The sequence below is a fragment of the Diadema antillarum genome, unplaced genomic scaffold (assembly GCF_040938485.1).
Source record: "Diadema antillarum isolate AM-2024a unplaced genomic scaffold, OU_Dant_1.0 scf00000009, whole genome shotgun sequence".
Classification (NCBI taxonomy): Eukaryota; Metazoa; Echinodermata; class Echinoidea; order Diadematoida; family Diadematidae; genus Diadema; species Diadema antillarum.
In genome coordinates this window covers 97,672-115,260 of record NW_027270898.1, presented here as the reverse complement: position 1 = coordinate 115,260, position 17,589 = coordinate 97,672, and the positions used below count along the sequence as shown (strand labels likewise).

General features: G+C 37.9%; 2 protein-coding genes across 2 annotated transcripts; both read left to right on the top strand.

Moving 5' to 3' along the window:
* Positions 1-4,533: 4,533 nt before the first annotated feature.
* LOC139719461 (trace amine-associated receptor 9-like) lies at positions 4,534-5,625 on the top strand. Its single transcript, XM_071630878.1, has one exon. It carries the CDS (start codon positions 4,534-4,536, stop codon positions 5,623-5,625), a length of 1,092 nt encoding a protein of 363 aa, XP_071486979.1.
* Positions 5,626-9,963: 4,338 nt separating this feature from the next.
* Positions 9,964-11,055, top strand: LOC139719450 (trace amine-associated receptor 9-like). Its single transcript, XM_071630867.1, has one exon. The coding sequence runs from the start codon at positions 9,964-9,966 to the stop codon at positions 11,053-11,055; it is 1,092 nt and encodes a 363-aa protein (XP_071486968.1).
* Positions 11,056-17,589: the final 6,534 nt, after the last annotated feature.

The following is a 17,589-nucleotide window of genomic DNA, read 5'->3' as shown; positions in this document are numbered from 1 at the left end:
TTCGAGATTTCTTGAGGGAACATCTGACACGCAAACGTAACTTTCATTTCTCATTCCTCACACTCCATCGAGATTCCACTCGGATGAGAGGATTTTTTTTTCACTATTGAATGTTCCTTGGAAGGAGCTTACTGTACTCTTCTTGATCTTTCACAGCTCGCCAAGTATTTTGCTTTATACCGCAATGGTTATTTTAGCATACATAAACACTTCTAAGATGACTTCTTATTTTTTTTTTTTGGGGGGGGGGGGGATTAAGTAATTTTTTGATCCATCGAATTTCACAGAGGAGAAAAACATGCATGAAATATAATTGATCACTTTAAGAAATTAATGACGTTTAAGCGGGGTTCCCACTGTCACGATTGGCGCCACGATTGCAATCGTGGTCTAAATCGTGAAGCAATCGTGGTGATCTTATTACATCGTATTAGATTGTATCAGATCTTGAGGTTAATCGTGGCAATCGCGTAAATCGTAGAAAAGTTTTGGACGGTGCAAACATTTTCTGCGATTAACACGATTAATTTTTGATCGTGATCATCGCATCAGATTGTCTTGGATCGAATCAAAACGCAGCAAATCTCATCTACCTGCTTCTCAATCGTGTTGATCGGGATCGACTTTTCACTTCCCTTCTGCTTGTTTTTTTTTTTTTTTTTTTTGCACATTTGCCACTCGTACAGGACTATAAAGATCGCTGTCGTTATTTTTCACATAAAAGTTAGTCAATAAGTGTAGCAATACCCCTACGAAATAATTTTGCTTAAAACAATGGTTTTGTTAAAAAGTGATATTATTTTAGAAAAGTTAATTTTCTGTTGTGTGCATATCGGTTTCCTTAAACAATGTTAAATAAAACGGTAAATCAAGCCAAACCAACTAAACTTTCAATACCCCATGAGATTACGACACTTTGTAATAAAAAGCCATAATATGATACATACTATGCGAATACAAAATCAAACACACAAGCAATACTATCATTTCGGCCAAATTCCTACATTGATCGCATATAACACATAATGTAAGCATTCATAAAAATCCCATCCTCTTTTTTAGTTTCCATTTCACCATTATTACCTTCATATATTTCAAAAGAAGGCGAAAGCAATTGTCTTGATTTTTTTCTGGGGTAAGAGGGGGCAATGATCTGATCTTGTGTATTCGTCGGTTTTCGGGGGGGGGGAGGGGGGGTTGGGGGTAGGGGGAGAGAGGATGAGCATGTCGATTCAATAGTCTATTAATTTCTTTCCTAGGTTAAGTTAGAGGGGGGACTATCTGAGGTTGTGGCTGGCCTAGGTGCTGCTTTCTCTCTGATGATAACGTAATCGTCATTCGCAATACTGCAAAGGTCACGTTGTCATTATCCTCAACCTGTCAACCCTTGCCATCATCAATGATTGTGGATAGTATATACCTGTATAGGCCTAATCACTCTGCAGAAGTTAAGGAAACAATGAAATCCATTGTCAGCCGGAGTATAATATTGACATTCAGGTCCAATCGCAACTTAAATGGGGGTCGCTTTTGATGCCGATCGTGAAAGATATCGTATCTTATCTCAACAGCCCGCATTAGTTCGCAGTATTCGAATTGGAACGTATCAGAACGTAGCTGCACGCACAAGATCGGGTATCCCGATCGTAATAATCGTGTAGGTCGGAACCAATCGTGGACTCAATCGGGACAATCCTATAGGATCGTTGTTGAACGGGAGACCAGATCGTGACAAACCGTATTCCTTGAAATAGACCAATCGTGACCATATCGCCTCCAAGCGAACCAGCACGTATTGACTCGCATAACGTCGTATCCAAACGTGAAATTTTAGACGAGTTCAACTAAACTTCCACAGTCAGTTACGAATGTCCAATCGTGGCGTTTGTGACGGATCATACGACAGTGGGAACCCCGCTTTAGATGAAAACGATTTACTCACATAAAAACAAGAACGTCATATCTTATGCCTGATGGACCTAATGATATAGTCTTCTGAGTGTCTTGTCTGGTTTCGCTTTTACCTTATACTTATCATGCACATAAATTTGATAAGCATATGAAGAGTTAGTTCGCAAAAACCGATAAGTCCATATTTGCCAAATGGAGATATTTGCGATTAAAGGTCAAGAAAAATAAAGAGAATAATAAGAAAATGTTAGCTTCTTTTGACCATAACTTCAAAAATGTACCTTTATATGTAGTGACCAATATATCATTTAAAAGATATTATTTTGTACTTTATGACAGAGACCGTACTTCAAAATCTTCAAAAATGGACTTATCGGTTTTTGCGAATAAACTCTTCATATGGAATGCCAGATTACGAGATTGGTCATATAGTCAGCTTTACAGTACTATGGTGCAAGAGTAAGTTTGTTTTTGTGTGCGGCGCTATAATGTTTGAGGAGTCTGTGTATGAGTGTGTGTGTGTGTGTGTGTGTGTGCGCGCGCGCGCGCATGTGTGCGTGTGCCTGTTTGTAATTCAAAAGGTAATACGTCTTGATATGATTGGCGTATATGGTATCATTGGCTGAATTGAACACATACACTGCTCGAGCGCATCATTTGACGACGACTATTTAAGCTTAAAGACATGCATGAAGTTCCAACACATCATTTCAACGAAATGTTGGAGTACGTGACCTGCTGGTAGGACTACTGCTAGTCTGTAATACGGAGTCAGCTGCTTCGGGTAAGGTTTGCTCGTTGATTTGCCCAAGTCTGCAATAGAATACCGGCTCTAAACAGAAACGGTATTGGTTATTTAATAATTAGCCTTTTTTCAGTACCTTAAGAAATACATACACCGTACTCACTAAAATGCTTTGGAAGTAGGGAACCAAGCAAATCAGCTCAAAACGAATTCCGCTATAACGTTCTAGAACTTGGTTGTAGTATCGTTAATCAAGGTAATATCATTTAATGTCTAGACTACAATGTTGGAAGTGGTTGATTACTATATAAATTTCATTTCAGTTTTATGGTGTAGCCAAAGGAGTGGAAGTAAATTATCTTTTCCAATCACATAATGGGAATTTAGACCTCGTAGCTATGTCGCCATAAGAAGGATTCTTCATGAAATCTATGCCTTTGGAGATGAAATCCTCAGCAGACAATCTATAGTCATTACCCATATTGTCTTTGCATTATATTGACATATTATCAGAAGTGTCGTAAAAGACTTTTAATTTTGACATGTCGAAATGTCAGGCAATGTAGACTCTTTCAAAGACCGTCAAGCTTTTGCCAGCTCCGGTCAATATCTAAGTCATCGCAAATGTTGTGTCTTTAGTATTGATGTATCAAAAATTGTTGTGAGAGGCTCACATTTGGATTTGGAAAAAAAAAAGTCTGGTAAAGTGCAGACTATTTCAAAGGCAGTTGAATTTGCGCATATCTCCAAGGACTTTTAAACAAATTTCACTAGATTGGTCATATTTTCTCGCCTAATGACCTTCTGCATGCTCTTTTTTTTTTGCAATCACTCATGCAGAAGAGCATTTGAAAATGACTGTTAAAATAAGTTTGAATTGATTCGTGTTCTGCTGACAAGGCATGCAATTCCACCCCAATTGTTCAAGCGGATATCAATGAAGTTAAAATGAAACAATCCAGCACTTTATAAAAATCGCAGGTGAAATCAAATGACCTCTTAACTTTTACCTCTTTTCAATGAAGAATGATATTGGTCGTTGGCCTGCGTGTTATGTTTATGGGCATTTCAGAATTCAGTATCGAACGGGTTAATAACAAAATATTAGTGGGCGGAATGAATACTTCATAACCTCAAAATCTCCCTACTAGATGGTAACCAAAGTCTGAGAGAGTTAACGTTAGAGCAAATGAATAAGATCGTGTGAAAGACTACACATTTTGTCTTATTATTTAATGTAAAAAATAACTGATTTTCAGTGGGTCAAAAGACGACTTGTAAGGCGTGGATATGATATAATCTGATTTGCATACGTGGTTTCAAATGATATCACTATTTCTTTTTAAAAAAAGTTGTCATTGTAGAATTCCATGGCTGTTTCTTTTTTCATGAAACTTCGCCTGTTTGTGTGATTTTACCAATTTTTCAAAGACAAAGTGAACACTGAATTGTAATGCACTTTTGATAATCCTCTGTCATGTCTTGACAACAGAAGAATGAACACATCGTTACCATTTTATGATGTTATATTCTTTAATATAGGAAAAGCAAGAGGAACAATGAGGTCAACAACTCGAACGATCATTCTCCTTATCATAACTAAAACGGTTCGTCTTGCAGTCACAGCGGAGCCGGTCAGGACTATGGCTGTTCAATACTCTCCCCCACCCACTACGAGGGCACAGGTTGTTAATTCTACACGTCATTCAACCCTCGAGGTCATTCACAGCAATTTGACGACATATTCCCAACGTTTGGACAATGTTTCAGTTTCTACTCAGTTTGAAAAGAACTATTTACATATCGAAACAACCCGACAGCACAACAAAAATGGTCAAATGAAGGCATTCCCAGAAAACGATTTTACCACTTTTGAAATGAACCATGAAAATCAGACAGAAATCTTTACGGAGACTGCTGAAAATAGTCCTCCAAATTTGACCAAGCAAAATGAGGAAGAATCTGCTGTTCCCAAGGTGCTTTGGAAGTGGCAGTCAGTTACATGGACATGGGTGACGACTCTGCAACTAACAATGTCCATGCTGGGAATAGTGGGAAACCTGACGGTGATCCTGGTGTTATTCCAAAGGCGCCACAATTGCCGGTCAACTGATGCAATGATCGGTGCTCTGGCCGCTGCGGATTTCTTGACATCAGTGTTCATGTTCCCACTGCCTACAGCACTAAGGGTTCCTGAAACATGGCTGGGGGATGTCTACTGCAAGGTAGTTTACACATCGATGCCCATGTGGATTTCAGTGGATGCCTCCATCTTCATTCTGGCATTGATTCCAATAGAGAGATACATTGCGATTGCCCACCCTCTTCATTTCAAGCGTCTTGTAACACGGCAGAGAGTTGGCAAGGTTGTTGCCTTGACATGGATGACTGCGTTTTTGGCAAACTTTTTCTTATTGTTTGTGGCTGATGCGAAGGACTACAAGTGCACTGAGGAATTCCAGTCACTGCTTGCCCAGGTTACCTCAGGTTGTATGCTTTTCCTCGTTCACTTTCTTATACCGGCTTTCATCATGCTTGTAGCCCAGGCTGTCACGACACTGATGCTCCATCGACAATCCCATCGGAGGCTAGGAGAAAGTTTAACCTGCAATAACTCAAACCCATCAGTAAAGTACCTTGTGGCTAGGAAGAGTGCTCTAAAGCTTTTGTTCCTTGTTGTTGCGTTTTTTCTTATCTCGTGGACACCGGCTCAGACGGGATATCTCTTGTACAACCTTCGTATTTTGCCAGAGTCCTATCTGTACAGCCCTCTAAGTTCCGCTCTAGTTATCCTAGCCTTCTGTAATTCTTGCGCAAATCCTGTCATTTACACGATTCGGAATCCGGAATTCCGCAAGGCGATAGGAGAATTGTTTAAATCAACCACCAGCACATCAGGAAAAATGGTTTTGTTTGGTGGAAAAATAATAGACGATTCAGAATCGACAATCTACGATGTTGACGTCTAAGAATCCTTTCGACATTTAATCTTCATGTTGCATCGCGAGATATAAGAAGAGTTAAATATATACGTTAAATATTCATGATAATGGTCTGTCGTCTGTCAACTGAGGTAATTGCTCCAATCAACAATTTCTAAATTCACAGTAGATGTATGAGTTTCTAAATTCACAGTAGATGTATGAGTGGTTTTGTATGTTTGCTTTTCATATGGATACATCTTGGCATGTTTTTACGTTATGATTATGCAAAACGCGGTACATTTTTCTTCGCAACAATGAAGTAATGAATCTAGATTAACAGCAGATATATAAGTGGTTCATTTGGTTCGCAACAATATAGGGAATAATTTCAAAGAGCTTCAGCTGAGCCCTACAGCTAACTGTCCTATATTTTTTGATCATTATTGCAGAAGTACTGTAACAAAAAAAGTTTAACTTTGCACCTTTATGTGTGGCACAATTGCAGCACCTTTACGGGTGCAACTTTGCACCTTTCTGAACAATGAGCACCTTTACAGGCGCAAAGTTTCATCCTTAACCCTTTCTGTGACAATGAGTCAAATGATATGCACAAATTTCACACACATATCTAGGAATAGGAAATAAACGTAGCACAGAGAGGGTTGAACGTGTTCACTGGTCTAAAAAGTGCAAAGTTGCACCCGGAAAGGTGTTGTACATCATACGTAAAGGCGCAAAGTTGAACCTATTTCTCTTATTGGGCGTAGGAAACTGGCAGAAAAGAACGTCTTAAAGATGTGAAAGTTGTCACTGCACTGCAACATTATGTTTAGCTTACATGTAATGTGTGTTACATGACCCGAAATAGTGTAAGCACTCTGACTTAAAACACCGCATTTATTCCACCGCACTCATCAACTCCCACATAAAGAATACGTATTTGTCTTCCTTTATATGAATACGAAGGATTTGAGGTATTTCAAGAACTACTAAAGTTTCGCATACACTTACATGTTTATCATCAAGTACTTATATTCTCTGACCCTCTAAATTTGCAAATAAGCATATTTATTGTGATGTCTTTTGCTATTTCGCATTTGGATCTTTTCATTTAAATCATTGGTTCTCATCATGTTTTTGATAAACTTAATTGAAGTGTTTCTTGAAATCTCCATATTTTTGTAGAGTTCAATTAGAAATCATGAGTCAAGCATGGATCAATGTTAAAAAACCGACAACTATTCAAAATGGGAAAATATCACCTCAGCGGCAGTTGGGGAAACGTATAGATTATACAAAAACTTTAACAGACAGCAGTGAACATACCCCTACCTCCAAACTTACATCGATATAACACGTAATTAAGACGTGTAAACGAATTACTGTCCAAAGACATAGATTTAGCTCTTAATGCCCCAGAAAGTCTCGATAGCAGAAATAATCTTCCGTCAATTAGATTTGATTTAATTCAATTCACTTATCGTTTTATCTTCGGGGAAGCAGATAAGATTTCGAAATGACCTGACTGAATACGTATATTTTTTCCCAAGCCGTATCATGTATCTGTACACGACTACATGATTATCTTGAATCTGCACACCTGCAATTTTGATCATAGATTAACCGGTATTGGAGAGGAAAGAAGATAAGCGTCAATATTTTAAATGAATACACTGAACTAAAAAGAAAAATGGGCCGTTATTAAATGCGAAATGCTTATACTTATGTTATTTTTCCTTCTCATCTTAATTTCTTACAAAAAATGATGTTTTTTTTTTCCCTGCTGTTTTTAAAGGCATAACTCTTTGCATGTTTTAAGTTGAATGCTGAATGTTGAGATTTCTAGAGGGAACGTCCCCACGTCAACCTAACATCGATTTCTCATTCCCCACACTCCTTCAAGATTCTAATCAGAGAGGACGATTTCCTTTGCTACTAAAAATTCCACGGATTAAACTTTCTGTACGCTTCTCGATCTTTCACAGCTACCCAACTAAATTTGCTGACTGCAATGGTGATTTTAGACTAAATGAGCACATTCCTAAATTCGTATTTTTCTTTTTCATTCAATGCTCTATTCATCCATCACATTTCATTAAGGTCAGAAACAGAGCATGAAATATAGTAGATCACTTTAAGAAATAAATGACGTTTATTAGAAAACATGAAACTCATATACTTTGTAAAAGCCAGAACATCACCTGTTATGCGTGGCGACGTAAAGATGTTTTCTTATGAGTGTTTTGTCTGGCTTTGCTTCTATGGGATTACCACATTGCAGTGCTGGATTACAGATTTGCTAATTGAGTAAAATTTTCAGTGCTATGGTGTATGCATGATTTTATTCTGCGTGCGGCGCTACAATATGTCTGAATTGCGCGTGTGCGTGTGTGTGTGTGTGTCTGTCTGTCTGTCTGTGTCAGTCTGTCTGTATTGTCAAGAGGCACTCCGTCTAATTATGTTTGGCGTATGAATTGATATCATTGGCTGAACTCAACCCATGCACTACTCACGCACATTATTTGACGACGACTATTTAAGTCTTATGAGATGCATTTCTAGTACATTCTTCCAACGAAATGCGGATATTAGTGATATGCAGATATTGCTAATCTTTGCGAAGGAGTCAGCTGAATCTCGGGTAAGATTTGCCACATAATATTTCTTGTGCGTGCAAAAGAATATCGGCTCTGATCAGAAACGGTATTGATTGTTGTATAATCAGCGCATAGTCTCAATATCCTAACAAATAGAAGCATTGTACTCATGACGACTTTTAGGTAGGGTAATAATGAATTAAATTCTGCCAAAATGTTCTACAAACTTGTTGTAGTATCGTTAATCTAGATAATAGTTCATAACATCTGAACTAACATAACACGGATTAGAGTGATCAATTACTATAGATCCATGTCAGTTTTAAGGTTTATCTGAAGAAATGGTGGTAAATTACCTTTTCCAATCTCATAATTAAGACAGCACAGCTCAATGTTGTCGTAAAACGAATTCGTAACGAAATCCATGCCTTTGAAGATGAAATCCTCAACAGACAATCTGTCTAAACCCATATCATTCTGTATAGTATTGACGTATTATCGAAGGTAGCCTATAAGACTTTCATTTTGACAGGTTTGGCAAATCGTAGACTCTGACGAAAGAGGCCAAGCTGTTATTAGCTTCCGTCATTCTTTAGTCATAGCCAATGTTGCGTGTTTTAGTATTGACATATCAAAATTCTTGTATGAAGCTCACAATTTTGGACATGCCAAAATGTCTGGTAGAGTAGCTTATTTCAAACGCAGTCAATTTCGCACGGATCTCCAAAGACTTTCTTGGTGCCTCTTGACTTTCACTAGTCTGTCTAATTTTCTTGCCTACTGACCTACTTGCTCCTCTTGCAATCACTAATGCAGGAGAGCATTATTTTGACCCCCCCAAAAAAAACCGATGAAAGTAAAGTTTGAAATAATTCGTGCTCTGCTGTAAAGTCATCTAATGGCACCCCATATATTCAGGCCGATATCAATGAAGTCAAAATAAATCAGTGCAGCATTGAAAATGGCAGGTGAAATTTGGTGACATCTACCATTTTACCTGTTTTCATTGAGGAATGTAATACTAGATGGAATGGTATATGACAGCAAAACTTGCCTGCTAGTTGGTAACCAGATAGTAACGAAAATGAAGATGTAATTAGTTTTTACAGCAAAGACGAAATATTGGGTGAGAATTACACTTTTAATATCATAGCTTATGATTTCATTAAATAAGATGTATACTGACTGCCAGTGGATCAAAAGAGGACTTGTTAGGCGTTGGATATAATTATCATCTGATTTGCATACGTGGTTTTTAAATGATATCACTTGTTCTGAAATAGTTGTCGATTTAAAGTTCCACGGTTGTCTTGTTTTCGATTTTGATGAAACTTCGTCTGTTTTTATGGTCTTAATTTTTCTAAGTCAAAATCAACACTGAACGATAAAGCACTTTAATGATACCATCCAAAGTGAACTCCTGTTGAAAATTTCACGATGTTATGCTCGTTAATACAGGAAAACAAGAGCAACAATGAGGACAACAACAACAACTCGGATGATCTTTCTCCTCATCATATTTACAACAGTTTATCTTACAGTTACAAAGCAGCCAGTCACCACTACGGCTGTTCAATACCCTCCTCCAACCACTTCGGGGCCACATAAACGTTATTTAGACATCGAGGTCATTTACAACAATTTCACGACACATGCCCAACCTTTTGACAATGTGTCGGTTTCGACTCAGTTTGAAAAGAGCTATTTAAATATCGAAACAACCCGACAGCACGACAATAACGTTCATGAGGAGACATTCCCACAACACGATTTCAATATTTTTGAAATGGACCGTGAAAGTCAGACAGAAATCTATACAGAGCCTGCAAAGATTAGTACGCTGGATTTCACCGAGCAATATGAGGAAGAACCTGACGTCCCTCAGGTGCTTTGGAAGTGGCAGTCAGTTTCGTGGACATGGGTAACGATTCCACAACTAGCAATGTCCATGCTGGGTATAGTAGGAAACCTGACCGTGATCCTTGTGTTGTTCCAAAGGCGCCACACTTGCCGGTCAACTGATGCACTGATTGGTGCTTTGGCCGTTGCGGATTTCTTCACATCAGTGTTCATGGCTCCGCTGCCTACGCCACTCAGGGTTCCTGAAACATTGCTAGGAGATGTCTACTGCAAGGTTGTGTACACATCGATGCCCATGTGGATTTCAGTGGATGTCTCTATCTTCATTCTCGCATTGATTCCGATAGAGAGATACATTGCAATTGCCAACCCTCTTCATTTCAAGCACCTCGTAACACGGCAGAGAGTTGGCAAGGTTGTTGCCGTTACATGGATGGTTGCTTTTTTGGCAAATGTTTTCTTATTGCTTGTGGCTAGTGCGAAGGGTGACACGTGCACTGAAGCGTATCAGTCACAGCTTGCACAGATTATCTCAGGCATTATGCTTTACCTCGTTCATTTTCTTATACCTGCTTTCATCATGCTTGTAGCTCAGGGTCTCACTGCACTGGTCCTCCATCGACAATCCCGCCAGAGGCTAGGAGAAGGTTCAAACTCAAACCCGTCAGTAAAGTACATTGTGGCTAGGAGGAGTGCTCTCAAGCTTCTCCTCCTTGTTATTGCTGTTTTTCTCATTTCATGGACACCTGCTCAGACGGGATATCTCTTTTACAACCTTCGTATTTTGCCAGAGTCCTATCTGTACAGCCCTCTGCATTCCTCTCTAGTTATCCTAGCCTTCTGTAATTCTTGCGCAAATCCTGTCATTTACACGATTCGGAATCCTGAATTCCGCAAGGCGGTAGGAGAATTGTTCAAATCAACCACTACCACCATGACCACATCGGGAAGAAAGGGTTTGTTCAGCGATAAAATAACAGTCGATACAGATTCAACAATGTACAATATCGATGTCTAAGAATCCTTTTGACATTGAGCCTTCATGTTCCTTCGCGAAATACATTGTATAAGAAGAGTAGTAAATTTTCGTTGAATGTTCATAACAATCGTCCCTCGTCTGCCAACTGAAGTAATTGCTCCAATCAACAGTTGATAAACGCACAGTAGATGAGTGAGTTTTCTAAATTCACAGCAGATGTATGAGTGGTTCATAATGGAATAATTTCAAAGCGCATCAGCACAGCGTTACAGCAACTGCCTATTGTTTGAACATGAATGCAGGTAGAAAAAGAAGTTCAACTCTACTTCTTACATGTGACACAGGACTGGTATTGCAATACCTTTCAGACCAATGAACACCTTGAAAGGTGCAAAGTTTCACCTTTAATCCTTTCCAAAACATCGAGTAAAATGTGTATAACTATAACTTTTTGCACCTGACTTTGAATGATAAAGAAAGTGTTAGACCACTTGAGATAGTATAAGCACTTTGACTAAAAGACACTGCACTTCGCATTTATCTTTCCACGCTGATCAACTTCCACATAAGCAAGATGTGTTTATCTCCTTTATATGAATACGAAAAGTTTGATGAATTTAAAGGTACTGTTTACCATTGGGAACAGTGATTTACATAAGTTCAAGATATCACATTTGTTGCATATGTGTAGGTCTGTTATATCACAAAACATCCTACCATGTAAAATTTCTGCAGTATAGCATAACATATAATGAGATATCACTATATTTCTCAATAAACCATAATTGTAGACGGTTAAGTCTCGGAACATTTCTATCATAACTATTGTTCACCTACTTGACATTAATTATGCTGATTCAAATTTGTATATCGGTTGTTTCTATCCCTAGCTCAAATTTTAGAACTGTTTTGAAGCACTTAAGCTGTTTCCTTGTTTTCATCTGCAAATTGCAAATTATGCCTATAAGAACTGCTGAAGTTTCGCATACACTTTGGTGTTTATCAACATGTACTTATGTTTTCTGAACCTGTATTTTTTCTACATGAGTATGTATTCTCTTTTGCAATTTTGCATTCAGATCTTAGTGTCTGAGTCTCCATGTTTTTGTAGAATCCATTTAAAATCATGAATCAATCAAAAAACAGTGATATAAAACGACAGCGATTAAAATTAGAAAATATTACCCAAGCGGCAGTTAAAGAAATATATAGATTGTATAAAATCTTTACCACAGATGGCAACTTAACATACCCATATGCCCAACGTTGATATAACACATAATTAACACGTACATACAAATTACATTGTAGAGACATAGATTAAGAACATAAGAACATAATGCCCCCAGAAAGCCTCGATAGCGAAAATAATCTACCGTCAGCTCAGTTAAATTCAGTTATAATTTATCCTCCTGGAAGCAGATGAGATTCGGACTTTACTGACTGAATACATGTATTTTCTCAAAAGCCATATTATACACTGACGGCAGGCACCAAATGAATTAATGGCTATACATGTTACTTTTTGTGTCTTACTGATCATAACAGTTTATAGTGTATATACCAAAGTAGGCTTTATGTCCAAATCATGTTCTACTCCGGAAACCAAAGATAACTCGGTCACAGTAATAGTACACATTTTAGTATATTTTTTTTTTGTCACATAGCCATACCCCGCTTTTCTTATTTGGTACTATTAAATCGCCTGGTCTTATCTTCTATCCGTTCTCCGTTTCTTTTTCACAAACACTAATTACTTGGGGCTTACAGCCAAACAAGCTAGCTTTCATGTAGGCCCCGTCATACTTCTCTTTGTTCAACCCCATTTCGATTTGACCAGTTATCATTGCAATTGCTGTGTTATCACCATGTATATTGTTTGTTTTCTCCACATTGTTTACAAAGTAAAAGAACTTGTATCATTATTTCTGTTGTAATATTCATATATGAGAAGTATGAAAATAGAATGAGTTGAAATGAATTGAAACACGGGTACACGACTATACATTATCATTTTGAATCAATTCACATGCAATTTTGTTCATAGATCAACCGGAACTGAAGGGAAGAGAAGCCAATTTTCCATAGTTTTCCAACTAGATTGGCTTACTGCAATGGCGATCAGCACATTGGATAACTTGTTCTCTTTCTTAGTGTTTTATTGATCCATCACATTCCACATAGGAAACAGAGCATAACATAGTGTTATATTGGGATAATTTACGAAATGAATTAAGTTTATATAAAACCACCTAACTCACATAAAAATGAACATAATATGTTATGCCTTATGAACCTAATGAGGTACATGTATTCTTGTGAGTGTTTTGTCTCGCTTTGGGTAAATGTTATCATGTATACAGATTTGATAATCTATGAGCAATGCCATCAGATTACGGGTTTGGTAATAGAGTGAGCTTTACAGTACTATGGCGCAAGTGATTTGTTCCTTCGTGCGGCGCTATAATGTTTGTGGTGTTGTGTGTGTGTGTGTGTGTGTGTGTGTGTGTGTGTTTGTGTTTGTAATTCAAAAGGAAAACCGTCTAGATATGTTTGGCGTATGATATCATTGGCTGACTTCAACCCATGCACTGCTCACGCGCATCATATGAGGACTATTTAAGCTTAAAGTTTCAGTTCCAACACATCATTTTAACGACGAAATGCGGATGTACGTGACTTGTAGGTATTGCTAATCTGTGCTAAGGAGTCAGCTGCTTCAGGTAAGATTTTTTTTAGTTAAATTTGCTCAATCCTACAATAGAATAATCACTCTGATCAGAGACGGTATTGATATTACATAATTAGCATTGTTTCAATACCTGAAGAAATAGATACATTGTACTCATTAAAACGCGTTTGAAGTAAGTAACTAAGCAAATCAGCTCTAATCAAATTAGGCTCTAACGTTCTACAACATGGTTATAGCATCGTGAAGCACGATAATAGCTTATAGCATCTAGCCTAAAGTTGGAAATGGCTGATTACCATATCATTCTCATTTCATTTTTGAGGTGTGTCCAAAGAAATTGAAGTAAAGTTATCTTTGCCTAAGTTGTTGTCATAAAAGATGCCCTAGTTTCTCATAGACCTCCGAAGGCTTTCTTGGCGAGAATTAGATCTCACTAGTCGGTCTAATTTTCTTGCTTAACGACTTTCTCTCTTTTCTCTTCTTGCAATCCCAGCATTTGATAAAGTAAAGTTCGAATCAATTTGTGTCCTGCTGAAAATGCATGCAGTGTCGCCCCTATATTCCAATGAAGTCAAAATAAAACAATCCGGCACTTCAATTATAAAGAGCAGATGAAATCAACTTTTACGTGTTTTCATGGAAGAATGATGTAGGTCCTAACCTTAATGACCAAATATAAGTAGATGGAGTGAATACTTCATGACCTCCGAACTTTCCTTCTAGTTGGTAACCAGAAATTTACGAAATCGTGTATCAGCAGTCAAAACGCCAAAGAGTTGATTCGTTTATACAGCTAAGAAACAATAATGTACGAAAAAATGACTCATGATTTCATTTCAAAAACGAAAATGTAATGGTTTATCGGATCGTCCAAAGATGCCTTGGCATTATAACATCTGATTTGCATACGTGATAGCAAGTAATATCACTGTTTCTTTAGAAAAGAAACGTTTGCCATTTTGAAATTCCATTGAGGTCTGATTTTACATTTTGATGGCATTTCATCGGTTTGTATGATTTCACAAAGTTTTCAAAGTCAAAGTAAGATTTTTGTGGTAATGCGCTTTCAATGATTCCTGATATCACAAAAGACAAATACACCTATCCCATCTATTTTTTATATCATATTCTTTACAGAAAAAAACACACGAAAATGAGGACATTGGCAACTCGGACGATCGTTCTCCTTATCATATCTAGAACAGTCAATCTTACACTCACGGCGCAGCCGGTCACCACTGTGCCTATTCAATATTTTACCCCAAACGCTACGGGTGCATCAGATGCCACTTTTAAAAGTCATTCAGACAGTGAAGTTATCAATGGCAATTCGACGACACATATTCAACCTTTAGACAATGTTGCAGTTTCTACTCGATTAGAAAGGATACATTTTCACATCGAAACAACCCCACACCACGACAAAAGCGATCCAATAAAGACATTCCTACAAAGGGATTTTAACGTTTTGAGAATCAACCGTGAAAATCAAACTGAAATCTATACACAGAATGCAAAGATTACTACGCTGGATTTCACTCAGGAAAATAAGGATGAAACTGCTGTTCCCCAGCTGCTTTGGAAGTGGCAGCCAGTTACATGGACATGGGTGACGATTCCGCAACTAGCAATGTCCATGTTAGGAATAGTGGGCAACCTGACCGTAATTTCGGTGGTATTCCAAAGGCGAAAGAATTGCCGGTCCACTGATGCCCTGATCGGTGCTCTTGCCGCTGCGGATTTCTTGACGTCGGTGTTCATGATCCCATTGCCTACGCCACTCAGGGTTCCTGGAACATGGCTTGGAGAAGTCTACTGCAAGGTACTTTACACGTCCATGTTAATGTGGGTTTCAGTGGATGCCTCCATTTTCACTCTGACCTTAATTCCAATAGAGAGATACATTGCGATTGCCCATCCTCTTCATTTCAAGCGTCTTGTAACACGGCAGAGAGTTGGCAAAGTTGTTGCCGTAACATGGATGGTTTCGTTTTTGGCAAACTTTTTCTTATTTTTTGTTGCTAGCGCAAAGGACGACACGTGCATTGAGGTGTTTCAGTCACAGCTAGCCCAGCTAATGACAGGTTGTATGCTTTTCCTCGTTCAGTTTCTCATACCGGCTTTCATTATGCTAGTAGCCCAGGGTCTCACCGCACTGGTGCTCCATCGACAATCCCGCCGAAGGTTGGGAGAAGATTTGAACTGCAACAAGTTAAACCCGACATCTAAGTACCTTGTAGCTCGAAAAAGTGTTCTCAAGATTCTGTTCCTTGTTGTCGCTGTTTTTCTCATCTCGTGGACACCGGCACAGACGGGATATCTCTTGTACAATCTTCGTGTTTTGCCAGCATCCTATTTGTACAGCGCTATATTTTCTACTCTAAATGTCTTAGCCTTCTGTAATTCCTGCGCAAATCCTGTCATTTACACTATTCGAAATCCTGAATTTCGCAAGGCGATAGGAGAATTGTTCAAATCGACCACTAGCATGTCGGGTAGAGCAGCTTTATTCAGCGAAAAAATAACAGTAAATACGGATCCTTCAATCTACAATGTCGATGTCTAAGAAACTTGATCGCCTTTAAACGTTCAAGTTGCACCAAACGTAAGTTATGAACACAAATGTAGTTTCGTAATAAATATTTATCATAGTTTGGTAATCTTTAAAGCTTGACAGTGAAAGTGAAGTCTGTAGCTTGTAGATCAACTTAGACCTTTATCATAAGCATTTATTTTAAACCCCAAAAATTTCAATAAATTCAACACACTGAAGACAAATTGTAAAATGTGTTCATTAATAAGACCTAGTAAAATGTGTTTTCTGATGCAATATGCAAAATATTGTCATGTGCGTACCTGAATTTAAAATCGGACTCTAATTACTAAATTTGTGGCAGTAAATTGATTACTACTATAGTAGAAATGGTATAAGACAATCATGTAGCAATGACAAGGAATAGAGAGTGGCACATGGTATTTGGGCTTTGTTATTTGTTCTATTATGTTTTATTTGTTTTAGCACATTATTTTAAGCATTGCTAAGCAAAAATGATAAAGAACAGTTTGACGTTTCGTGTTGACATAAATAAAATCAAAACTTGGAGCAGGGCTAAAAAAAAAGAAAAAAAACTCGATTTCGGTCTCTGGGCAAGGTCCTAGATAGAGAAACATTAACACTGTCATGGAATCACAAAGCTTTCTTTTTTCCTCATTTGTTGAAACAGATAAAGTCAATGTTCAATTAAAATCTTGTTAATTGGCATAATGAGCTCACTCGATTATAAATTAGACGATTTATTGTACATAGAAGTTTCATTTGCTTACTCGAGAATATTGAGTCACGCTCTCTTTAACATTCATGTCATCAGTTATTAGGAATGCATAATGTGTGAATTAATGATTGCTCTGATTATTGATTCATTGGGTGCAGGTCATGAGTCCGACACCCACGAGTCATACAACCCACGAGCTCGACGCGAGGCAAACAAGGCCTACGAGTCCGACACTACGCAAAAAAACAAAAATGCCCATGAGTCCACCAGTAAGCAAGCAAGGGTCACGAGTCCGACACTTATTTTACATCAAGAGGCATTGTAGACCTCTTTGGCTTTTTTTTTTCGTTGCCTAGTGTTGGATTCATATATATATATATATATATATATATATATATATAGGCCTTTTTTGTCTAGTGCATTTAGGCTACCTAGTGTTAAGCCATGGGTTGTATAACTCGTGGCTGTCGGACTCGTGGAATGACACCGATTCATTGTCTTTAAAGCAGAATGAAATTCTCAACGCTTATGATAATAAGGATGAGCTTTTATCGTTATCCCTACATTGTCATAATTATTTGTATTATTATCATGGTTACTAATACATGA

What these genes read in the sequence shown, in the direction of transcription:
- LOC139719461 (XM_071630878.1), top strand. Translation starts at nt 4,534, where the DNA reads ATGAACCATGAAAATCAGACAGAAATCTTTACGGAGACTGCTGAAAAT.
- LOC139719450 (XM_071630867.1), top strand. Translation starts at nt 9,964, where the DNA reads ATGGACCGTGAAAGTCAGACAGAAATCTATACAGAGCCTGCAAAGATT.